At 36.1% G+C, this 27,761-nt stretch overlaps 1 protein-coding gene across 1 annotated transcript; it reads right to left on the bottom strand.

Moving 5' to 3' along the window:
- Positions 1–8,068: 8,068 nt before the first annotated feature.
- On the bottom strand, positions 8,069–19,457 carry zgc:162592 (uncharacterized protein LOC561993 homolog). The gene is made up of 2 exons (XM_052138892.1): positions 18,650–19,457; positions 8,069–8,397 (listed from the first exon to the last, which is right to left on the bottom strand). The coding sequence occupies exons 1-2, from the start codon at positions 19,455–19,457 to the stop codon at positions 8,069–8,071; spliced, it is 1,137 nt and encodes a 378-aa protein (XP_051994852.1).
- Positions 19,458–27,761: the final 8,304 nt, after the last annotated feature.

Here is a 27,761-nt window from a genome sequence, read left to right as displayed (position 1 = left end):
CTTCAATGTAAGGCTATCCCCATTTCTGAAAATGCCATCCTATAATATAGTTTGAGTATGTGTAGGATGTCTGAATCCTTAGTATTCACACAGTGCACATTCACCGGACACTTAACTATCATATAAACACAGGAGCCGTCAAATATAAAAGGCTGGATTTCAATAAAACTACAGAGAACCATGAATCGGGTGGCTCTTTTCAACTTTTAAGATCTATATATATACCAAGAAAGTTTGTTTATTGTAGTTAAATTGTACTTGTTGATCAAAACCAGTGTAGATTATATTCGTGGTTGTTGTTACTACGTCATACATTTGGGTAATGGGACAATGCCCAGGTTCCCAGAGAAAGTATGTCCAAGAATGTATTAATTTTTACTTACATTTATGCATCTGGCAGACGCGTTTATCTAAAGCAACATACAGTGCATTCGAGCCATACATTTAAATCAGTACATGCATTCCCTTGGAACTGAACCCATGACATTGCCGTTGTGAGCACCATGCTCTACCAGTTGTTCAACAGATGTACATACTACTTAAAGGGATAGGTCACCAAAAAATGTAAATTCTTTCATCATTTACTCACGCTCATGCCATCTCAGATGTGTATGACATTCTTTCTTCTGCTGAACACAAAGAAAGATTATTAGAAGAATATCTCAGCTCTGTAAGTCCTTAAAATGCAAGTGTATGGTGATCAGACCTTTGTAGCTCCAAAAATCACATAAAGGAAACCTAAAAGTAATCCATATGTTTAACTCCAGTGGTTAAATCTACATCTTCAGAAGCGATATGATAGGTGTGGGTGGGCAGATTAAAAGTCCTTTTTTTACTCTAAATCTCCACCTTCGAAACTAAACAGGCACCACATGTGGCTTTAAGATAGTCGAGATTTAGAGTAAAAAAACAAAAATACATGCATGTTTATATTCAAAATAATTCAAAATAGTCCTGGTGGGTCCCATTTGATGTTCAGGAATAGTCAGCAATAGAAGGCCTGCTTTCTTGACTTGAACTGCGCGCCAGTGGCCCGGGCCAAGGGTGCAATGACGCATGTTGTGGGATGTGTAAATACAAATGAGCAAGTTTCGTCATGTCACGAACAGTCAGATTTCAAAACGAGACGTTTCAGCAGGGTGGCAACTATAAATGCTCTTTTTAGACAGGGTAGGAAGTTTTGAGTTCTGAAATTTACCGTATGCTTTTATAGTAGTTACCTCGTATATCAAACTATCAAGGAAAATGTTATTCTCCATTTCATGACCTCTTTAAAATGTGCTAATACAACATAATTCTTTAGCATTTGGTCAACTTAATTGTTCACGGTCCATCAACAATGTTTGCCCAATTATTACACAAATTGTATTCCTCATGATTCATTTTATTGTTGAACAAACCCCAATGCTCTCAGTCAATCCAAACCTCAAACCTGAATGTTTAACAAAGGAAAAGTGAGTTTTGTCTTTCTCGGGGGAATATAGAAGTCTGCACAATTATTAGGTAACAATTAGTGTACACAATTATTAGGCAACTAAATTACAAAAATAATTTCTCCCAACTCAATTGTTTATTCTCAATTTTTAGAGTAGGTGCAACAAATAAGTAACACAAAATGACAATTAAATACAATTTTTGGCCTTTCAGAAATATTCAGTGACCTGTATAGCTACCCTTCTTTTCAATAACTGCCATGAGCCTTCCACATCCATGGAGTCTGTCAGTTTCTTGATCTGTTCACGATCAACTTTCGATGAAGCAGCAACCACAGCCTCCCAAATGCTGTTCAAAGAGGTGTATTGTCTTCCCCCACTGTAAATCTCAAGTTTGAGAAGGGCCCACAAGTTCTCAGTAGGATTTAAGATCAGTAAGGAAGGGGGCCAAGTCATAATTTGGGCATCTTTGAGGCCCTTGCTGGCTAGCCAAGCAGTGGAGTACTTGGATGCATGTGATGGAGCATTGACCTGCATAATGATTATGCCCAACTTGAATGCCGAGGACTTCTTGTACTTCCTGTACCACTGCTTGAATAAAGTACATTCCAGAAACTGGCAGTAGGTTTGAGAGTTGAGTTTCAGTCCATCTTAAACTCAAAAAGGTCCAACTACCTCATCCTTAATGATAGCACCCCATACCAGAACCCCTCCTCCACCTTGCTGGCACCTGACTCAAAGTGGTACCCTGTGTCCATTAGTGATCCAGCCACGGGCCCATCCATCTGGTCCATCAAGAGTCACTCATTTCATCTGTCCATAAAACCTTTAAAAAAATATGTCTTCATGTATTTCTTTGCCCAATCTTGACACTTCAGCTTGTGAATATATTCAGTGGTGGATGTGTTTCAGCCAGACTTGACATTGGCCATGTCTTGTACTTCTGGAATATGGTAGCATTAGAAGATAATGGGTTCCTGTTAGCTTCACGTTTAATTCTTCTCAAGTCTTTTGCAGTTTATTTGTTTTTTGCAGTCAAGTTAATTTCTTCTCCATGCATTTTTTGTGCCCCAGTTGACTATTCGCAACAATACGTTTGACTGTCCGGTGGTCATGCCTCAACACTATTTCAAGAGTGTTGCATCTGTCTGAAAGGCATTTTACAATATTTGACTTTTCAGTATCAGTTAAATGTCTTTTTTGGCCCATTTTACCTGAGGTAATGAAGCTGCCCAATAATGATGCACACCTCGATATAAGGTGTTAGTCACTTTCGCCACACCCTCCCTCATTATATAAATACATACCACCTGAAAATGATTGAATCCAATAAGCATTCAAGTTTATATGGTTTGGAGTTGGAAAATGTGCATGGAAATAATAAGATCAGAATACTCACTTGCCTAATAATTGGGCACATGGTGTATGTTCACCTAATCCAATTTGAATCATATTTGTTGAATCAGTGCATTGCTGAAGCCAGGCAGGGAATTTCTAGTTCCCTGTATGCTTTGAACAGGACTGGATTGGGAGAGTCAAGGCCGGATTTACCACCGGGCCGACTGGGCCAGTGCCCGGGGGCCTACGACCTGTAGGGGGCCTCCAAGACCCCACTAACTGTGTGGCCTAATCCTTTTTTTTTATTTATTTTTTACTTAAAATTAAATTAAATTAAAATTAAATTATTTAATGAGTGTGTGTTTGTGTGTAAACAATTTATTTGCACACAAAAAAGTATCATGATCAGATTTTTGGCTGTGTCTGATGATGACAATGAGTCAGGTTACTGCGGAAACTGTTGATAGCGGCAAGTCCGGTAGAAGATAGTGTGAAAAAAAGAGAATTGAGGACATCGAATAAACAAATAACATGAATAAAAAAATGGTGGAGCAGTGGAGCCACAAAACGGAAAGCTAAAAGGGAGAAGGATAGCAGAGAGGATTTAATTAGGAGAAATATTCCAATCATCTCGTTGTCCCGACGCAAATAAACAGCCTGGCGGCGCCTGCGGTGATGCTAGCGAAGAGGAGTTTAGCACAACATCCAGCCTTGCTATTTAAGATGAACCTGAGCATCAGCACCAGCACGACAAGACAGAGAACCACAGCCCGGCTGGAGTGACAGACACCTGTTCAAGTGCCGCCCCAGTCTCCGACTCCACTTGAGACCAAAGCAGGTGCTTCGGAAGCCGCTGAAGGCGGCAGAGACCTGGCGGTGACAGGTAGGTTAACATACATTACCAGTTTGACAGCCTCAAAATATAGGTCTATCTATTACTTTTTCCCCTTATTAAAAACCCTGATTATTATAGATCCAATATTTTGTGCCCAGGGGCCTCTGTTTTCTAAATCCGTGCCTGGGGAGAGTATATTTTAAAAGGAAGTGTTATTGAATTAATTTATACTCATTTTCATTATGTGGAACCAATGTCCACAATTGAATGAAGTTAAACCAATTTATTTTTAAAAAAAATCAGTGTAGTACGGTATATTCCCTAGATATTTCTTGAGTCCATTCTTGTTAGATTGAGACTTTTCCACCAGTTTCATTGCCTGCAGGCAAAATACATTTTAGAAAAGTTATACCACACCTCATGAAATAGCCACACAATTTGATGTAACATTCATTCACATATCACAAAAAGGTTTCATAACTGGGGTTAGGGCGTTGTTCAAATTCCTAACCCTACGAATAACCAATTGTAATAGTGCATAGTAATTAGTGCAAAATTAAATTTTATAGAGCCCAAGAACAGTTTGTGTTGATCTGATCTGCAGGTATATAATGAGACTCATTAGCTTTAAATGTTGTCTTGGGACTTCCATTACAACAGTGTAATCAAACAACTGTAAATGAGCAACTCTCTTCTTTATTGTTCATGTTGATTAGGATATGACAGCTGGTGTCTCCATTTTATGCTCTGCATTTTGGTTCCCTGTTTGCAGCACTTCACTGCTTTTGAATGGTGCAGCCCCACGGTGTTGCTGTAGCTTCCTTTACCTTGTGCAATAATGTCATTAGATTTGCTGTAAAGCTGAAAATTGTACATTTAGTGGTATCATTTTCATGACCATTTCTTTTTTTGCACAGAAATCGTTACTTAATTATGGGATTATCCTTAAGTTTTTTGGCAATGCGAATGTTTCATTAAGTGTTAAGAGCCATTGGTTTCAATATTTCAAATCACTTATTCTCATTTTAATCCTCATAAATGAGAATATGTCATGGATTTGTGCTAAACACACACACAGTCCTTCCATGCTGTTGAACAAAACTGAGGGAAAAAACATTGACAAAGATCACTCCGTACTGACCTATGCAGATTTATCTCTAAAACCAGTCTAGCAAAGCTCGGTGACTACTACATTGATCAGCATTATGTATGAAGGGTGCTGGAAGCCAATTTGATATTACCACAATAACAGGATTTAAGTGAGGCCTTAACCCTCAATTTTTCTCCATTATGGAAACCAAGAAAAGCTGAATTGCTCACATCATATTCTGTGAGTCTATAATGGTCTCCAGAAGCTGCTGAGACAAGCACTAAAGTTCACAGATGTTCCATACACAAAGAAAACCTACTGTATGTGCCGCAGCTTTTGTGGCTGTTTACTTTATCTCAGGGCCACACAGGAGAAATTGGTAAGGTCCCTATTTTGGTCAAATATGTAATAAATATAGATGATAACTACATGGATCTCTATATACACATGGTTCTGCTTGGTCAATCGCAGATTCTGTAGTCAAATATTTTTTTTAATACTGTATAATTGACAATAACAATAATAATTGTCCCAGGCAAGACATTTTCTATATAGCTTTTTTTAGTTTCATGTATCACACATCAATCCACATACTCTGACATATTATAAATTAGAATATTCAGAAAAAATTGTGTGCTTAAGTCATTTGTTAATCAGAATCAGGCTTTATTGCCAGGTATGTGTACACATACGAGAAATTTAACTCAGGATTGTACATTGCTCATAATGTGCTTACTCGTACAAAAATACAATAACACAATAATAAAATAAAATCAGACACAGGCTATGAAAAAAAAACTATGAAAAAAAAACAATATAGACATATTGACAAATAGTGCAGTGATCAGATTGCAAAGGATGCAGGAGTAAAGTTATTATTATCATTATTATGTACATGTCGGAGGTGGATGTGATATACAGGTACACATACATGCATACTAATCATTAATGACTAAATAGTTGCTGGCCATGTAAAAAAAAAAAAAAAGCAGGATGCATATAAATTCCCATGATGCAATCATGTTGGTCACATATACACTCTGAAACCACATATATTTAGATAGATAGATAGATCGATCTGAATGTTTTGCAATAAATATTTAGTTTCTATCATTTAAAATCAACTTATAATCAATAATTTTATATTTCCATTGGGGTTTTTTCCCCCATTTGATTATGTAATTGTCACTGGATTGAACTTTTGTCTTTTTGTCTAATTTTCAAATACCTTTTTGAAGGTTTGTAATGTTGCAATTTGCCTCAGAACTGGTTGGTTTGGTTCATAGCCAAGAACCCTTTTATGAAAAAAAATGAATGGGAAAATACTTCTGGAATCAAGATGGCTGTAAAACTGGGTGAGCACCGTTGTGCTACGTAATCATACACATCACATTTTTGACCAAAATAGGCTCCATCTCACCAAAAACTTTCAATATGTGCCTCTGAGCTCAAAACAGGATGTGGGAACATTTGTTGCAAATGCCTATACATCATGATTTACATTCTGTATCATGCCTCTGAGGTGGTTACATACTGCAGAACTGTGAGTTTGAGCTGAACATGTTCTAACATTGCAGATATAAGCTCTGTCAAACTGCACCTCACTGCTCATTTCAAAGAGTGCTTCTGTCATTTTTCCCCTTTAACAGAAGAGATACATTTGCTCTCCCACCGAGCTGCCATCTCAGGAACATCTTATGTTCCCCAAGACACAAGCACTGTACTAGATGTATTATCCCAAATAAAGGAAACATGTAATAGGACTGAAAATTATTTGTAGTACTGACAATCCAATAACTTATATTTCTGTCGAGTGAAAGTGATAGAAATTACAATGAAACTTCCTGGTCAAAACCACTGGTGTTGAAACGCTGTTTTGAAAAATTCACACATTGATTGCATGGCTGGTGAGTTCAGTTGGTTAGAGCATTGTGCTTATAACACCATGGTTGCAGGTTCAATCCCCACACAGGCCACGTAAAACTTAGTGGTGGTGGCGTAGTGGGCTAAAGCACATAACTGGTAATCAGAAGGTTGCTGGTTCGATCCCCACTGCAAACACCATTGTGTCCTTGAGCAAGGCACTTAACTCCAGGTTGCTCCGGGGTGGATTGTCCCTGTAATAAGTGCACTAAGTTGCTTTGGATAAAAGCATCTGCCAAATGCATAAATATAAATGATTGAGTTAGTATTGCCATGTCAGACCATACAAACAAACAAAGAAATGCTGAAAGCACTACAGCGTTTACTCTCTTCGAAAACCAACAAAAGGCTTACTTGGCCTAATCTCTACAATCAGGATAGGAGAATGTATTTTGCATCTGTATCAACACATTCATCATTTGTCAAATTAAATCACACCACCAAACAATGAGTGATGTAGATAGTAAATAGGCTTTGATGCTTTATTTTACAACAACTTGAAGTCTTAACATTATACATAAACACTTTTATAAACAGTATAAAAAATTTATTATTTACAAAAACTTTAGTATTAAGTCTTTTTTCTTATGGCTGAATAACACCCGTAGGCCATTAACAGCTATTTTTATGCATGCTTATGTAACTGCCACACAAAGCTTAAATTCATTCCCGTCACCTTTGAACAATAATATTCTGTAACAAGTGCTTAAGATAAAACAAACTTAAAATTCAGATTTAGTTTGATTTTGCAACACAGTCAAAAAGATTTCACCCTTTGAGCATGACCACTCCAATTCAGCATATACTGCAAGAACAGGGTTTTCTGGGAAACTATTTACACACAAGCTGGGTCATGTTGGTCTTAATGTTCCAGCATAGATAGAGAATACCTGACATTAACAACAAAGTCAACCAAGTTGGACATAAAAATGAATGTTTACTTCTGTGATGCAACCAAAATGTCATGAAACAGAAAAAGGTTAAACCCAAAAGGCATCGTTGATCTAACCTTTACATTATGTACCTAATTACCTCATATTTTGCATAAACTGCATTATTAAGATTTAAAGGTTAACCTTCCTCAGTTGCTTGATATCAGGTTTACTAGATAAGGAAATGTTTCAAAGTCTATCATCACATTTAACTTAGAATGCCATTCAACATCTTTTTTTCATCTTTTTGTTATGAAACATGACATTTACATGATGGTAATTCATTTGGCCTCAACAAATGTGAGATTGTGTCATCAGAAAGTAAAAAGGCACATATAGCCATTACACTAAAAGAGAAGCTATGGACAAAAGAGCCTTTCAGAATAATACTTTGTGATTAAAAAGCGTATCTGTGTAACATCTGACCAGGCCTTTTAAAGATATCGGTTGCTTTCATAATTCCTCAATTTGAGCAGATCTTTTAAAACTTCATGAGATCAGCATGTACAAAGGATCCTTAACCTGGTTGTGGTTCTCGGATGCTGGTCTCGGTTGCCATGAGCATGAGTAGAGCACACGTGGACGACACGCTAGAAAAACGCTCATGAAGAGAATGGTTATCATTCCATCCAAGAACCACCGAGGACTCTACGGTGTTGATGCAACCAGAATCAGTGTCAGCACCAGGACATAGTCCCAGACATAGTTTCTGAAGGACCAAATGGAATTTCCTTCTAAAGCTATGGTTGATCCAGAAGTAGAAGATACAATTAAGGAAGCCATTGGAGGTTGGTAACCACACTGCAATAAACTCTATCCACTCTGGGACACTACTGCCTGAAATGGCTGTAAAAAAGGAAAACATGCATTAGGACGGATACTAATTTATTTTACAACTCAGTTTGAAATGTTAGCTTCATTGAAACATGCACAAAGACATTTATAGCAGGTGCAGGTACACCTATGCAGGCATTTAATGAGTGTAGTTTGCATATTATTAAGCTTGTATGGGATAATTCTAACAGACAAAATTTTATGCAAGCCATTTTTAAATGGCAAGTTAATTGAACCTAAAAGTATAACACTGTGATGCTACCAAAATATTCCTATTTTTTGAGCATCCGTCCAGCACAGAACAGCTCAACCAGTGGATTGAGGCAGACTATCTGTTTGTTCAACCAATTAGATACATTTATTTTGAAAGTTTATTTTAATTTCATAATTTAATCACTCATGTTACTCTAAACCCATTTAATTATGCTTTCATGGAACAAAAAAAAAGATATTTTCTGCAGAATGTACAGTACAAGCTGCTCTTTTTCATACAGTGGCAGTATACAGTGTCCATGGCCTGTCAAGGTTCAGAAAAAGCATCATAAATGTTCTCTTTATGACTTGTGCACCATATTACAAAGTCTTCTGAGGCTATATGAGATTTTTATGCCAAGTTGCAGACTGAGGTCCATTTTTACTGCACATGCCACTGCAATTGGGTTCAAATCTCAGACACACTCTGCCGTCTCAAGACAAGTTGCAGCATGTTTGACGTCAATGATAAAGGCCACTGGTTCGTGCACAGTTTCTGAATTTTTAGTGAACATGAATGAGACAAGGCGGAGGGGAAGATTTTAAGTCAATAACAACTAGGGTTGGGTTACGAGAACCATTCCATTCTTTATTTTATAAGGAATGGTTCACCCAAAAACTATAATTCTCTTATTTACTCACACTTATGTCATCTCAAATGCTTATGATTACTTTCTTCTGCAGAACACAAAGATCATTTAATGGAGACATGTCTGTTAGTCCATACAATGCCAGTGAATGGTGACCAAATTTTCAAGCTCAAAAAAGGACATTAAGGAAGCATTAAGGTAATCCATAAAACTCCAGTGGTTTAATCAATGTCTTGAAGCAATCTAATCATTTTTGGGTGAGAAAGCAGGACACACACTAGCGCAGGGTTAGTTGTAACACATGGTTTAAACGTTTCCACACACCGCTATGACAAAACTTAATTTGTTTACTTGTTGCCATATAAACACTGTGTAGAGAAATAATTGCGTAAAAATTCAAAAGACATTGGAATATATCGGCAAAAGTATAAATTCACAGAAAAGATCATTTTCATCTCTGATTTGAGTGTTTATTTATAACGAGGCAAACTTGGTATAATTTTAATCTCCACTCTATTAGCTAATATTAGTTAGCTTGCATTGTTTTTTCATTCTTAGCTAACATTTTACTTTCCTTTTTTCCAAGTAGTTGGCAAAAGTATAAGTTGTATTCATGAAACAAGACCACATATTTGTACCAGACATAATATATTATCCCAATTGTATATAGAAAATATGTGAAAAATAAAAATACTTTGAACCCCAAATGCATTTACACAAACTTAATAAAACCAAAAAGCATTAGTCTGTGCCCCACTATCCCCTACATCTTGCCATTGCAGTCAATAGGCATGATCATGATTTCAAGCTTGATTACACTTCCTAGTGCTGAATGCAAGCGCATAGCTCTAGTTGGCTCCAAGTAGTGTAATCGAGCATGAAATCATGATCACCAACAAGAATGCTGATGTCAAGATTTATAGTAAAAAAGGAGCTATTTTTGGTCTGTTCTCACTCAAAAATGATCGGATCATTTGTGAGAGACATGGATTAAACCACTGGAGTCTTATTTATCTTTATGCTGCATTCAAGTCCTATTTGGTGCTTGAAAATTTGGTCACCATTCACTTGCATTGTATGGACAAAAACTACAGTTCAGTAATCAGGGCACTGCCCAGGGAGTCGGCCAGTTCTACGGTCCCAATCGAAAATCGTTCAGTGCACTGAAGCATTCACTTCCAAAAAATTCCCTGTATGTTCGTAAAAACCAGGAGGCATTGTTGCCTGAAACATTATCAGGTCCACTGAAGAATCTCAAGTTGTTAGAATACAATAGAAATGTAAAATTATGAATTCAATGCCTTATTTTCTCTTTCAAATAGATTTTGATTGTAATATCTTTTATCCATTATGTGCATGAAAGGGAAACAGTCTTTTAAACTAGTTTTTAGAATATGCTACTTTTGTATTTTTATTTCTTTTGTCATTTATCCTTCATAATAACACTGCACGTTTTAATACCTACCACTATATTTTTTTATACAGAAATGTTTTGATTAATAACAGCTGTTTAAACACGCAACCTCATTATCATGTTGCAGGTGATTGAGACACAAGTGTCCCAATGTTTAGTGCATAAACACCCTTATATTTACCCAATTTGTGTTCACAATATACTGATTCACAACACAAGGAGCTAGATAAGACACACCGAAAGTATGAAGTCTGAAGTGTGGCAGTACTTGAAACATTTAGATTCTTTTAATTATACTGTATTGGTATTTGGTTCTTGTGGGAGTCATGTAAACCAATGGACGAGGATCTGCTTTTATGCTAGAAAGAAAATGTGAAGTGGTACAAGAAATACGGAAGCTTAGTCCTAGTGAAAAAGTAATATACCAAAATGTATTTAAAATACATTTATTTCATGATAAGTATATTACAAATACATTAACATATCTAAGTACTAATTGAAAGTGCCATGGAATTGCACTTATTTAATGCCTTCTTCAAATGCACACAGAGAAACTTATTAATTTATACCAGACCAGCTACCAAGATTGTCAACATCACGGTCATTACTCCTTTATCTACATACGTATTAGTCAAATACTGTCCCCTTACACAATATGAATGTTCACCCAATTAAACTAAAAAGATTGAAATCTGCTTCCACGGAGAGAGACTTGGTTATGTGCTTGTCATTATTTTCAGTTCACACAAACCACTGCTCAAACATTTTGTTCAACAAAATGAAATGCTGTCCGTTATGCCATTGATGATGATACTACTGGAACACTGAATTGGTTCAACTGCGTGTTCTTGTGCATGGGTTCCTCTTTATGCATCTATTAAATCAATCTTTTGTCGTTTGTGTCTGCATTCAACAACATTACAAAAGTACAGCATGCTCTGTGTTTTGTACAATTATTAAAGCAGCATATTGCATTTGGCATTGTGTGACTTGAGTTAATGGTTAAAGTTATTTCATCATCCCCAATAATAGGATACAAAGCAATATTTGTTCATTGTCCTACTTTGTCTTATGTTGCTGACTTAATGACTGATATTCAATATCAATGATGTCTTTGAATTAAGACAGATTTCCCTCTTGAAAGAAGAATAAACAAAAAGCTAACAAAGAATGTAAGACACTTAATTTGCTTAACATTGTGCAAACAGCATATGGTCATTCTACAACTATCACGCAAGTCATATCATGTATAACTACCTACATGAACATCTGCACTTATAGTGTATAGCAGAGCATCTTATTATGGTCCTCCACACGACTACAAATAACGCAGAATGGCAGTGACATCTAGCTATCCAGCGTGCCCTCATCCACTTTTATAAATTTCTGGCTACTAGCCACAAGTTAGATACTTTCGACCCAGGGGCCGGTTGCACCAGCTATAAGTACGTTACAACTTGGCCTAGTTGTGGCTATAATGGGCACGAAGTCACAATATACACACTACTAAATATTTGAGCATTGCACCATTAAACTTAGGTAGGATTTAACCCTACGTGTAAACTAAATATTTACGGAAGCCTCTGACCTGGAGTAACGGATGGAATAAAAAAGCAGACAGATTTTTTGTGACATCAATGAATGTTTTGCGTGAAATGCTTCAGTCCTTTTGACATATAAATGTAAACGAGTGTAAATGCCAACATCATCATATGTGAGAATAAAAAAAAAAAAAAAAAAAAAAACACTTTTAAGAAGCTCTTAAACATGAAACTGATCTAACGGTGCAGTTTTCAGGATGCGTCGCTCAGTGTCAAGTTTCATCACATTAACAATATACATAAGATATTAAAATGAATGTCTATTTTTCCAGCCTGTTGTATTAGTATTCATCACCCCTTATTTATTTTAGATACAGTTCCTATATATTATTTACACAGGGCAAATATACCATTTATCAAATGTACTTTTATTACGCATCATATTTTAATGGGGATATAATTTATTACAGTGACAGTTACGTGAGCAAACAAGGTCTGAACATCAACCGTAACAAGATAAAACTGAAATGCAGGGCTTTTTAACACTTCTGTGTACAAATGTGAAGGCTGCTTAATGGGAAAATGATGGTAAACGTCATATAATGCGACTACGCATTACTTTACGAAGAGCTTATGGCCTACTAGTTAATTCTTGCCTTAAGAACAGGTGGTGCAACCAAATTAAGCACTGAATTAGTTACAAACTAACTAATAGATACTAAGCCCTTAGAGTGAACTTTACATCCCAATTTACGTGAGAACTTAAACACAGCTGGTGCCTACCCAGGGCTTTTGTAGATCAGTGATTAGATGGACCAACCAGACGTCTGCATTTTTGTACTTTTTTTGTGCAAAAGGGCAAAATGGCACAAGTACCCATTTTAATAAAATGTCAGGTGTCAAAACTACATTGAATTAGAGTGCTTTCCAGGCATATACTGTAATGTCTGATGATGTTTCTGCTTGGGGACTTGCTATTGCCGCATAATTAATGAGGTACATCCATGTAGATTTTGGGGACTGTTTGGGGGTTTTATTAACTAACATTTAAAAGTAATTGGGGTTATAGTTATGTATTGAGTTCAGTTTAATATGTCGTTTTATGTTATGAAAAGATGTAATTTTTTTTTGTTACCCTGGGTGAGATTTGTATTGCTTTGAGAGACATGTGTGATCCTTTGAGAATTGGTGATTCACTGAGAGCAATTATTCAGTTATCATTGTAGATTAACAGCAATTTAAAACTCAGTATCCTTAGTACCCTACCAGGGATGGGTGATGCCATTTATTTTTTTTTCGATACAAAGTACTTTTAGGCTAGTATCGCCAATATCGATACCAATACAGATTCTAAATAACTCTAATAAATGGCATTTTAATGAATTCTTTGGTTAAATTAGTAATTTAAAATATTAATTAAATTTATTATACAGCCCTAAGCAGAAAATGCTTTGTTTACCTTTTAAAAATTAGTAAGTATAAGCAACATAAAACCACAAACTTAACTATAGATATCATTACATGGCTACTATCACTAAAACCAAGTTACAATATGGATACTACAGTAATGCTGTAGCAAAACTGTGGTTAACTGTACCAAAACCCTGGTTACTGCCAAAACAACAACAACAACATAATTACTACAGTTGTGGTTACTAGTCAGGGTTAATACAATATTACAACAGTAAATCCATGGTAAGTTTTCATAAGGGTATCATAGAATAATGAGGATTATGTATCATTATCAATTTTTTAACAACTCTGAATTTAAAGAAGCCTGTAAAAATGGTCACACAAGCCCATTATAATACATGTCATGTCTAGGTGTCAACATCATTACTTGGTGTGAAAACTCCAGATGCTGTTTTTCTGTCATTACCTCAGGAAAGCACTGCTCTCTCTTTGAACGAGCACCATGACTGAAAGGGTGAGCGCTGTCTGACTGCTAGTGTATTTTAGCATTTCTGCGGGTCAAGATGACTGGAAGAAAAAACTGTTCCAGTGCAACAATTTGCTCATATAATTATAATTGTCCTCTTCGAAGCCTATAAGATGCATTAAAATTCAAGTTTCCTAAATAATAAGATCACTATTAAAAAAAAAAAAAAATTATCAGAATGCTGTTGAAAAGGATCAATATTCTTGATACCACATCAGTATCGGAAGGATCAATACTTTGCTATCGATCCGCCCATCCCTACCCCCAACTTTCTTCCCAGTAATACTCATACTATAATACTATTAATTAGGGATGCACCGAAATGAAAATTCTGGGCCGAAACCTAAAATCCAGGATGCTCTTGGCCGAAAACCGAAATTTACTTTTTTTTTAACCCATTTTTTTTTGGTGTATAATTGTATTAATATTATACTTTTTCATTAATTTCATTAATTTAATGAATCTGAATTGAAAAACTACAAACCAATAAAATAAAATCACACTTTTATTGAAAGTAACACACCAATATTAGACAAAGAATATATTAAAACATTAAATATTATTCTTCATTCAGTTCTGTAAAAATCTAATTTTACAGATTTTATTAACAATTATCCAAATAATGTAAAGTTTTAGAAAACTATTATATGCAAAACAACAGTCAAGTAATGAACTTAGCTAGCATCTTTCAAAAAGTTTAATATGCAACAGTTATTTTAATTAAAACAAAAGGCAGAACACAGAACGGCAGAGGGCCTCTATTCCACTGATCTATATATAACTATAATAATTATATAGATCAGTGCTCTATTCTGTTTATGTAAACGTATGTACACTTTAAGTGAACATTATTGTGCAAAACAGCAGTAAATGAACTAAATCCAACCTCAACTGTAAACGACAGATGTATCCTCAAGTGAAGAACAAGTGTAATGTAATTGCTATACACATCATATTGGACCGCTTTCTATTTAACTACAAGTGACAGGTTTCTCTTCAAGAACAAAAGTTGCTAAACTCTCTGACATGCTCTCCTGTCAGAAAGCTCATCAACATGAGATGCTGCACTGAACAGTCTCACTCTCTGTGCTGGTGCTTGGGCATATAAATACCTGTGCGCAATCCGCGCAAGCAAAGCGGTCTTTGTTTATGCGACCATAGTCAAGGGGATTGTTGCTTCTGGCGTAGTTCAGCTAGATACGTCTCAAGTTGTGTTGTAGCTGCGATAGTTGTGGCACTTTCCTGTAGAATCTCTTGCTGTACTGTGTGTGTGTATATATATATCTTGAAAGTTCTGCTGAACAAACACTGCAGATCGCAAATTTGATGTCCTTATCAGAAACTTTGAAGAATTTCCACACCGCTGACATGATCGGCCTTTGTTTGGTAGCGCTGTGATTAGGGCTAGATCGATCCAGAGTGAAATCAGAGCACTGAGGGGCGGGGCGAGGAGGTATATATTTTTGGCCTTTTTTCTCTTTCGGCCGAAAACCTAAAGTTCCATTTTTGGCCGAACATTTTCGGCGGCCGAAATTTCAGTGCATCCCTACTATTAATGCAATGCCAGAAGTACATATATTAATTAGGGCTGTCAATTTAACGTGTTAATTCAGTGTGAGTAATTTTACAAAAAAATAACGCGTTAAAAAACATTTACGCAAATAATCGCACTTCCCCCAAACCATAATAAGGAAGGGTCCTGAGAAATGCAAGCTTGTAGTACCACCTGTTTACTCCAGAGGGCTGTAAGTGAAATTTCAGCTGTATGAGCAACGCACAGTTTATACAGTGAAGAAAACAACACTTCAGTAGGCAGAATAACACAAAGATGTGTTACGTTCTTGCATTCAAAACACTTGAAGGAGCGCAAATGCAAACTAAGGGATCTCAAGATGTGTTAAGAGTATTAAACCATATTTAACTTGACACAGTGACCTAAACATTTAATGTTTATGATGCAACGCACCCGAGACGCTACACAAGCATGTCTGATGCAGGGTGTGGCTAGATTGAGATTTTACCCATAACTATTTAATCACAAATAAAATCAAAGAAATTTGTGTGTGTATATATATATATATATATATATATATATATATATATATATAAAAACATTAAATATTTTAAGATAACTGTATAATTATATATTTATATAAATATGTATAATCATTATATATTGAATTATTGTTACATGAGGGGCTTTCTCAGCAAATATTTGTATATGCGATTAATTAATCGGGACACCATGTAATTAATTCGATTAAAATTTGTAATCAATTGACAGCCCTAATATTAATACAAGCTAAAACTCAGTTGTGGTGTGGGCCCATATTAGTGAGTATATTATCAATATAACTATAATGTCCAGCACACTAAGTGTAATGGAGTTGCAATTGTAATGTCACCAAAAGTTCACATCGAGTCAATTCTCTGCATTTCAAAAGTTAAACACAAGGGTAGATATTTAAAGTGTACTAAAGTTTACTAGAAATAGTTCAATTTTAGCACAACTAAGTATACTTAACACATCTTTAGTTGCACCATAGCACCTAAAGTTTGCCACCTTTTGGCAAACTAAAGCGCATTAAGTACAAAATTAGTTGTTCCAATTTAGTAGATTTTAAGTATATCAATTTATAGTTTGCCAGTAATAAACTTTAGTATACTAAAGCACCCAAGAATAAAGTGTGTTTAAGTATATTATTTTTTCACTAGGGGCAGACCAGAACTGCGTATGTGTGGTAAATCTCTGAACACCAACAGAGCGCAATATCTAAAAAGCCTTTATAAATCTATCACCAATTGTTTTTTCAAAATAAAAACATGTGAAATGATAAAAATGTGATGGCCTTTATGTAGACTCAGAGTTTATATACAGTACATTACTCTGATGTCAGTACTGGTTTCCATTTGAGCTCTGGGTGAGATTACATTTTTTTTTTGTTTATTTGATATATGCAGATTTATTTTTCCAAAAAGGAAGGATAATTTGTTGAAGTTAGATTATTATGAAGTTAGCTAATTCTTGTAACGCTTGTTAATAAAAACAAAAAAAATTCACTAACGCGTCATATTTAACTTCGTTTTTTTTGTGGGTTAAAGTAGTTGACTAAAAGTACTTGAAAATTCCCATTCCTAATTCACATCCCCAATAATGACCTAAATTTGGGTTTATTCATCACACAAAGCTACTCATTATCTGGCTTCATAAAACCTATAAAGCCAACCACATGAACTAATTTTACATCCTTTAGTTATTTTTCAAACTTGAAAGCCTTTTGTCACAATATGCATTTCGCTAGATGAAAAAAAAAAGCAGTTTGAACATTCTTCAAAACATCATCTTGTGTGTTTCACAGAAGAATGTCATGTGTTTTCATTTTGAGGTTACCATTTAATGTCGGCATGAAACAGAAGTTGTGACCAACTTCTGTATTATGACATATTCCCAAGTGAAACAGCTCATTGAACAAGAAATAAAATGTAGGGCAGGGATTTGAGTTTATCCATCATTGATTAGATTGTGAAAAGTGGGCGTTGCATAGCCGGAGGCAGATCTAAATGAGAGTTTGCAGGGCACACAACCCTACCACGTGCTGTTTGAGTCCAGAATTGAGCAGCGACCAACACATTTATGATCAAACTGACATGAACGAGTACATTGCGGTAAATGGTAAAATGGTAAATGTTATAGCGCCTTTTTAACCCTAGCGGTATTCAAAGCGCTTTACATGGCGTCTCATTCACCCACACACCAATGACGGCAGAGCTGCCATGCAAGGCGCTAACCTGCCATTGGGAGCAACTTGGGGTTCAGTGTTTTGCCCAAGGACACTTCGGCATGTGGAGTCGCATGGGCAAGGAACCACGATTAGTGGACAACCCGCTCTACCACCTGAGCCACAGACACCCCGGCGGTATTGGCTTACTAAGAGGATGAATAACAATAGGCCCCTACACTAAATATATATAAAAAAAAAACGTACTCGTGCTGTGCATCCCAAGATCACTGAATTCAAAAATATAAATAAGCTCCAGAGGCATCCGAAGCATTGTATTCAATAGTGATCACCTCAGCAATTCAGGTGTGACATGTCTCAAATACAACTGCAAATTTGCCGTTATTCCTCCAACTCATTTGAAATGTGTGTGTGTGGTGGGGGGGATTGTACTTGATTATTGGAGGGGGTTACCTCCCTCCCCCATACCCCATGGAATCCCCTGGGTTAAGGACCAATAGTTTAGAAACACCTTGCCATATTCACCATGCATGTAAATCGTTCACAATAAGATCAATCACATGCATTTAGAAAATGTTCATTTCATGCAGTCTTTAAGACATTCACATTTGAAAAGTAAAGAAAATCTTTGGGACATACGAATCATGCTAAAGACTTGACTAAATAGTGTTTCAGATAAAGCGATTTGAAAGTAATAGTAGATGAAAAAGACTGGGGGTGAACATCTCTGCACAACTCAGATGGCACACACTGAACATTCAGTAATTTGATATGAATAAAGATCTCACCATTGTAAAGCATGATCACCATGCAGGGCGTCCAGCAGGTGTAGTATACCGTCATGACTGGTACTAGAACACGTAAGGCCACTTTGGGTCTGTATCCTCCTCCCCAGCTGTGCTTCCTCAACCTTAACCTCTGTCTCTTGGCGGCTATCCACAGACGCAGATTACAGAAGGTCATGATAGCCGAGCATGGGAAGAAGATGAAGCCCGTCAAAGAGAGAGAGTACGTGACGTTGCTGGAGTACATGGGGTTGCACACGAGCGATGCGCGGGAAAAATACACTTCAATAATGCCCGCCGGAAACGAGATAGGTATGAGGAGAATTGGCGGGAATATCCACGCGAACAAGATTAAAAGCAAAGCGCGTCTCCTGGTCAGCACGGTGGAGTATTTCAAAGGGTAAAACACAGCTATGTATCTTTCCAGACTTATGGTTGCTAGTGTATACATGCAAGTCGAATAAATGGTTGCGTTGAAAAATGCTACGACGTGACAGAAAGGGTCAGGGCCCTCGTTATATTCCTTCATGAAACTTACGCAGAGATTCAGTGGCATTATAAGCAGTCCGAACGCCGAATCCGCTCCGGTTAGCGATAAAAGGAAATACCGCGAGTTTCGCGACCAGCCCGATACGGCTGAAGCAATGACCATCACCACAGCGATGTTCCCCAAAGTTATCATCACTCCCAAAACTGATATTATTCCAATCTTAATGGTGCGGTGAGCCTCCAGGGTCCTGTGTAGATCCGTCTCCGTGACATTGTACTCAGCATCGGTTGATGATGGTAAAGAGATGTTGATGCCAGACATATTGGCATGTTACAGTGGATGACGCATGGCGATTTGAAAAATCGTTATTTTTCCAATCGTTTGGAGAGTGTTTTATCAAAGGTCACAGAAAGCAACCACAATCTAAAATGCAAGCGCACAAAGAAAGATGAACACCTGTAACAAATCAAGCTCAAGAGTCACATGATGCCACCGGCTTGAGTGCCCTTAATTATAACATCGCAGGTGAGGGGCGTTCAGACCGACCGCGCAAAAAAGCGTCGCTCCTGGAAACTTGGTTGCGCATGTGAGTGATCCTATAATTGCGGGTACATTTGGCATTTCAAAAAGTTAAGGAAAAAAACTGTTCACTAACAAAAAAAACAAAAAAAGAGTTGTCCTTTTAAGTAACCAAGGCAATTGGGAAAACTGAGTAGTAGCCGTCCAGTTTTTATAAGTGTTAAAATAGATTGGCATGTTTGAAGCATTGACCCTCTTATGAACTAGGGTTACCACCCATCTCCACACTGGCCTGGGAACGCCTCGGGGTCCCCCAGTCAGAGCTGGTTAATGTGGCTCGGGATAGGGACGTTTGGGGGCCCCTGCTGGAGCTGCTGCTCCCGCGACCCGACTTCGGATAAGCGGTTGAAGATGGATGGACAACTTGGAAAATTTGCCTACATTGGGTTAGGGACCGTCTAAAAAGTCCACACATTGTGCTAAAACATGCTAATACTGTGGAGGGTGTAGTAAGGGACCGTCTGAAAAGTCCACAAATGCTCAATAAGATCAAACAATATATGAATACAATCATAACGAGAAGTACAGGTGAAGGGGGGAAAAAAAATAAACATATAAAATAAAAATAAATTATATATAGGCATAAACCATCCACAATGTATACATAAATAAGATAAAGACGACAAATAATAACAACATTAATAAATAAATATGTTTTTAACATATACATTTATTTTTTATATAAGTCATGGTCAGGAAATATCTAACATATTAGAAAGGATATACGCATATTAATTAAGGGGCCTTTTTTTTGAGTGTTTTGACTGTTCACCAAAATGCATTCAGATCCATTTAATGATTGAGTGACCATTTATGGAGATGCCAGAAGGTGGTGACAAATGAGTGTCTTGTGTGAAATTAGTTAGTCACTGAATCAACGATCAAAAGAAAACTGTAATTCTTTAAAATGTCTACAGACCTACAAAGACACTTTAGAAGAGATTTTAAACATTATAAGAACCAATAAAATCTATCATTTCCCCACAGTTTGTGAGCTGCTGAGCATGATTTTTATCAAAAGACAACAATAATAGTCTTATAATAATTATGAGTTTCAATAACGTCCATGTCTTCATGTATAAAAAGTATGTCTATGTATTCACATAAGAACACAGCAGCTCTATCTTTTTTCCTACAGTTTGTTGACTGCACACCAACATAGAGGTAAACAACAGGAGCTGATATTAAAAATAGCTTATTTAACATCGATCTAGTAATCTGCTTAAATTGGCAAAATCAACTGATCAAACTGTTACCTCACGAACCTAATGTAAAAAGCCTAAAAGAAGAATTGTCCTTTGTTTTTTCTGCAGTGCATTTCACAAAATGCTGCCAATCAAGAATGATATGCCGATAAATAACTCTCGTTTGTGTGTTCCTCATCTCTAGATTATTCATTTAGATCCACATTAATGCAGATTAAAACATGGATAACTTTGCAGAAATGAACGGAGCTGCGTTGATAATAGGTCTGACTGATGACCTATTACGTAAGGGATGTTTCGGCTCATTAAACTCACCTGTGATTGGCTGGATGGTCGCTCAGTCAGCCCAAAGTAACAAAACGCAAAGAGTACTGTATACAAATCCACCATTTGAACTCTGTAGGGTTTAGCTTGGAAAAGTGCTGGGGACAGATATCGTGTCCCCTGCATCCCCCATGGCTGCTATGCCCTTGGTTACACTCTGTTGTAGGCCTTAAAGTAGGCTACCATTTTAAATAATTAAACTCATTTTAAACTATTGCATTTCCTCATGTCCCCAGAGCTGAACGTCAAAAATCTTTGACAAAATAAGTGCTAAAAAATTGGATACTTTTTTCTATCCATACAATTAAGAGTTTAATAACATGCTCTCTCACTAACATGTATTCATTTGTGATTAATGTGTCATTTTATCACTGATAATGGAGGTTTATTGTGTGTCCCTAGATTTATTATCCACCCTGTTATGCCATGCTACTGTGGCATTTAATTGAAAATATATCTCATGAAATGACATCACACACACACACACACACACATACTGGAGGTGGTAATCAGCCATTCAGCACCATTTTCTGACCATTTAATGATTGTATTGTATTTACAAACAAAGCAAGAAAATAATACCTTGCGTGGGTATTGGAAACTTAATAATACCTTGTTAAAGGACTGGGTTTTTAATGACCAGGTTAAGTTGCTGGCTAGTGGTATGTTCTCTAATAACAAAACTGCTTTACATGTTAGTAATTGGGAATGTTTCAAATTCAAAGTCAGATCCCTGGCTATCCAAAGCTTTAAAACACATAAGAATTAATATAGAAGCTGCTCTACTAAGTAATCTAGATAATCTAATTAAAAAAGAGGAGCACTCAGAATGAGAAGCCGTCCAATTAAAGGCAATGCAGTTAGAACTAATAAGTACATTTTATTTATAAAGCACATTTAAATTCAGCTTACACTGATCAAAGTGCTCGACAAAATCAATTGTAAAATACAATAAAATAAAAGATAACAATTACTAATTAACAAGTTAATAGTCAGGGAAGGTCAAAGAGTTTGTGTCTTAAATCTAGATTTAAAGATGTGTGCTCCTTCAATCTCTATAATGTCAGGGGGCAATTGATTCCATAAGCGTGGAGCAGCAACTGCAAAGGCTCTGTCACATTTTAATTTAAAACGTGCCTGTGGGACATAAAGGAGAGCTTTATTGGCAGACCTGAGAGACTTAGGAGATGAATGCAAATAAATAAGTTCAGAAATATAAGATGGGGCTTGTCGATTAAGAGCTTTAAAAACAAACAGCATAATCTTGAATTGAATTCTAAAAAAAGACCAGAAGCCAATGAAGAGAAGCTAGAATTGGAGTGATATGATCACAATTTTTTGCACTCATTGCACTTAGTCTAGCCGCTGCATTCTTTACCATCTGCATATGTGCCAAATGAAGATTGGGGAAGACCAAGGTATAGAGAATTACAATATTCCAGGCGTGATGTAATAAATGCATGAATTACTATTTCCAGATCTTGAAAGGAAAGTGACTATTTAAGTCTTGAGGTGACTCTCAACTGGTAATAGCGGTTTTTAACAACTGAGCTAATTTGTTTTTCAAGACAAAGCTCAGAGTCAAAGATAACACCTAACATTTTTTGCATGTGATTTGACATATGGAGTACGTAAGTAACTAACCATAGAGCTTCTAGTTTTGGAGGGACCAAAGATATTCACCTCAGTTTTATCATTGTTGAGCTGGAGAAAGTTATTTGCCATCCAGCATTTAATATCCTTAAGACAGTCCATGAGAGGCTGCAAAGAGTCACTAGATTTTAATGGGAGGTTCAGCTGAGAATCATCGGCATAGAAATGAAAATGGATGTTATATTTCCTATCGATGTTACCAAGTGGAAGCATGTACAGATTGAAGTGTAGTGGCCCCAAAATAGACCCCTGAGGAACCCCACAGTTGATGAAAAGGCATGGCCAATAGCCACTGGGAACGTCCTGAATTTAAGATATGAATCAAACCAGAGTAGTGCTTTATCCTTAATGCCCACCCACTGTTCAAGGTGTGACAGAAGGATGTTATGATCTACCGTGTCAAAAACGGTGATAAGATCCAGTAAAATCAAAACTGCATTATCACCAGAATCAACTGCAAGGTGAGAGAAAGTAGAGTTACAGCGATCATACACGATGGAACAGTCTCTAGGTTGAGTCTCCAACAAACTTATGATGTGCAGAAATATTTGACAATCATAAGTTATGATAGCATCGACAGAGTGAATAAACAGCAACAGAAAAATACACAAATAAACAGAACACTGGTCGGATATTTAGAAGCTGACGGGACATCTGACGGACAGATGGCAGGCCGACAAACGCACTGATGCCATCTTGGATTTAACCATTATAATTATACATCCCCCAATTTTCGAGGCAAGTATATGTGAGTCTTACTTTCAACAGGTTAAGAACTCTATACCCCAAAGTAATGAAGAATCTAAATTAATTTGCAAATCACCTATAATTTTATAGGAGATCAAAGAAGCACTGAAATCAATGAAAAATGGAAAGTACCCAGGTGCTGATGGCTTCACTTTAGAATTTTTGGATTTTACTAGAGCCTTTATTTTTTAATGATTCAGGAATGCTTAGAAAATGGTGCAATGACTTCTACCATTAAATAAGGTTTGATTTCTCTCATTCAAAAATCAGACAAATATATAGCCCTAATCGATAATTGGTGACCTATTATGCTTCTGAATTTTTATTTTAAGCTGATCGCAACATGAGATTAAAATAATGTCTACATGACGTTATAAATGAATCAAACTGGCTTTATGAAATTATGTCATATTAGTTGTAATATTCCACTTGTTTTGGACCTTATAGACTACATGGAGGAAGTTAATTTGGATGCAATAATTTTATTTCTCGACTTATAAAGCATTCAATAAGGTACAAAACCCAATTTATTTTCAAATCTTTAGATGCCTTTGGATTTGGGAAAAAAATTATTAATGTTGTACAAATGCTGTATAGAGATATTAATAGTTGTATAATACTGAATTTGCATACATCTCCAAGGTTTTCTATCTTTCTTGGAATATGTCAGAGTTTGTCCTTTATTTGTAGTAGAACTTTTAGCTATTGATATTTTGCACAACAAGAGCTTCACTCATAACATCTTTAATAGGGAGATTCGAATTTCACAGTTGGCGGATGATACAACTTTGTTCTTGAAGAACAAAGATCAAGCCAGCATTAAATACAATCATCTTAATTGATCTAAATGTGAAATCATTTGCTTATGCAAAATTCAGAAACACTTATTGACAGTATACTGATTTAAAATGATGTGGAAAAAAATAGGAATTTATATAACAAAGAATTTGATTAGCAGACAGCATTTAAATTTGTCATCACGATTATTTAAATATAAAGCATATTTAACAACTGGCTTCAAAGAGATTTATCAATCTTTGATAGTCTTTTTGTCCAAGGCAGATGGATTATCCAGATTTGTGTATCCATCTTTTTCTTTACGTCGACAACAAAATTTCAAAATACATTAATAGAGTATTCCTTGATTTTATTGGAAAAATAAATCGCACAAACTAAAAAAAATTCCTTGCAAATGTTTACTTGGCAATGACTCTTTATGATATTTAATTCCCAATAATATCTTTAAAAAAATTGGTGGCCTCTCTTTTCTTATGGAATGTAACTATTCTATAGGCAAGTTACCTATAAAATTGGCTCAATTTCACCAGCAAGCTTCGTTCGCTTGGAAGTTATTGTACAATCACATTTAATATCAAGACTAAAAACAGGTCAATAATTTTGGACAAATGGTTCAGTAAAATATAATGCTTGTTGCAGATTGTTTGATCTCTGGGAAGTTATAAGAACATTCTGAATGTGAAAATGTATTTTACAGTTGTTGTTTTTTTTCTTTTTTCTTTTTCATGTTTAACTTGCACATGAATTGAATGAATGAGTGGACGTCTCCTATGTTCTAGCGTAGTGAGTGGAGTTTTCAGACAGTCCCTTACATCTGCAAACAGAATGTTGAACGTCAAACTTTGCCGCGCTAAATCTGTGAGGCCAACGACATCCAGCTCGATAGTGAGTAGAAAGAGAAGAGAAAGCAGGCAGCAGCGTCATTGTCCCAGAATATTGAACATATGTTCAAAAAGACTGCCAAACAGGGTAAAGTTGTTCTACTTGGTAAGCAATTTGACAACATTGTAGTAAATATTTTCAGTGCATCAAAAAGCATGCTAGTTAAGATACCAGCAGACAAGCTAATCCAGCACAAATGAGGGGGAAAACTGCAAAAAGGTCCACTTTTATAAAAAAAATAAAAAACCCTCCCTTCCACTTGTATAATTTTAATATTTATATTTTGCTGTCCCTTTAATGGTGAAACAAAGATACATGCAAAAGTAGGTGAGTGGTGGTGGTGGTGTAGTGGGCTAAAGCACTGAACTGGTAAGAAGGTTGTTGGTTCGATCCCCACAGCCACCACTATTATGTCCTTGAGCAAGGCACTTAACTCCAGGTTGCTCGGGGGGGATTGTCCCTGTAATAAGTGCACTGTAAGTCCCTTTGGATAAAAGCGTCTGCCAAAATGCAAAAAAAAAGTTTGTCAAATATTAATAATATTTGGGGGGAAAAGTTTCACTGCTTTTTTTGTAAAGAAACAATAGAATATTCTGCACTACTCATGCAAACATTTCTTTTTAAAATGTCAGCTTTTAATTAGACTATAAAACCACATAAAATTTTATACTTTAAGCCCTAGAAAAAAAATCTCAATATGACTTTGAAGTCAGTAATTTAAAGCAACATGTAAATGAAGTGTATTCAAGTCAACGTTTGGTGTGAATTGTATTTTTGAATACATTCTGTTCTAAGAAGTGAGCGTCACATCATTGACCCATTTACAGAAACTAGATGTATACATAAACTACACTACACGATACAATAATTATAGGCCTACAGGAATTAGAAAAGTACTGTTTAAAAAAGGTTTAGATTAAGTGTGGCATGTCACAATGCAGAACACTGCTGTCACTGCTTGAAATGTCATTTCAACTACTCATATATAGTTGCATATAAAGAAACCAAAAGTTTACAATTCATTTTTCAGATTGGTTGAGTTTGAAATGAACAAGAGGTGTGAACCACAGTGAACGGTAAAGCACCTGAGCTCATCAGAGCACTACAAAGTCAGAGCTGCTTATATTTAACTGTAGGAGAAATCATCCTGTTTAAGGCATGTTCACTTGGACCCTGACAAATTTATAGAAAACACAGTTTCTTTGTTTCTCTTCTGATGTTTTGTATCACTCTTTGACTTGGCAGCAAATAGGCCTGTCTTTCGGTCCTGTCTAATAAGGCAATGCTGCTTGTAAGTTAATTATTGGAGAAAAAGTTTCCTGCAGAACTTCAATTCAACTTGAGTTGTTGCTGATGTCAATTAGTTACTACTGGAATATAATATTAAGGCATTTGCATAATCATAACAACAAAATTATTTGTTTTCTGTGTTTTTGAGAAGAAAAAGCCTGCTGAGATATTCCTCTCACAATCGTACTCCACATCAACATGATTTGGTAATTAAAAGATGAAATTCCAGAATACATCTGTTGTCCTGAAGCTTTGGGGTTCAGATTATAAGGAGGCCTTGACTGTGCTTGCATCAAGATCAAAAATCATTCGATTTGTGTATGTGATTACGCGCACAACCCAAACAACAACAAGAGGGACTAGTGAGTATATCAGTCATCTTTTAATTCACAAGAGAGGCTCTTGATTTTCCTCTCTGCACATTGTTATGTCACAGTAATATATTATTTCACAATCTTGTTTTTATTTTCTTTGATTGCATAACAAAACCTCCTGGCTATATGGTGTAATTTCCAGCAAGACTGCAATAGTTAGAATCACAGAATGACAACTGGCATGAGTGAGCCACTAAGCTATGATTGATGCTGTCTTACAGAAAATTGAGAGAGTGGGAAGTAAGCTTAAAATAAGATTCAAGATTAAAGCCTATGCTTTGGAAGTATAAATTCCACTCATAAACGTCTCCTCAGATATTTGTCTCATATGACATTGTATTGTTGATTGATTCAAGGGAAGAATAAAGTTTTCATGAAGCACAGTATCACAGTTCAATGTTAGATGTCAATGTGATGAAACCGTTTGATGTCTTATCAGCTCTTGACATGTGATGACTTTGGCCTACTTGCATATTAGGCCAGTTTATGATTTAGGATCGTACTGGCTAATCTTTTCCATAAATTAATCTCTTTGGCTATTAGTCATGCCGAGTTGCATTATAAATGTACCCAAATTATGTAAAATAACATAGTTTAAGTCAGGATCCCAAACCATAGAATTACTGTTTCAGAGATACTGATTTACTGTAAATACAGGTTTAAATACTGTAACCATATTGTAGCTGTCACAGTTATTCACCATTCTGTTCTGTGGACTCCTATTGTTATATGGTTTTTGTTTTATCCTTAGATTCCCCTGGACTACACTTCCC

Source organism: Xyrauchen texanus, chromosome 2, assembly GCF_025860055.1.
Source record: "Xyrauchen texanus isolate HMW12.3.18 chromosome 2, RBS_HiC_50CHRs, whole genome shotgun sequence".
NCBI lineage: Eukaryota > Metazoa > Chordata > Actinopteri > Cypriniformes > Catostomidae > Xyrauchen > Xyrauchen texanus.
This window is presented reverse-complemented; position numbering and strand designations above follow the sequence as displayed.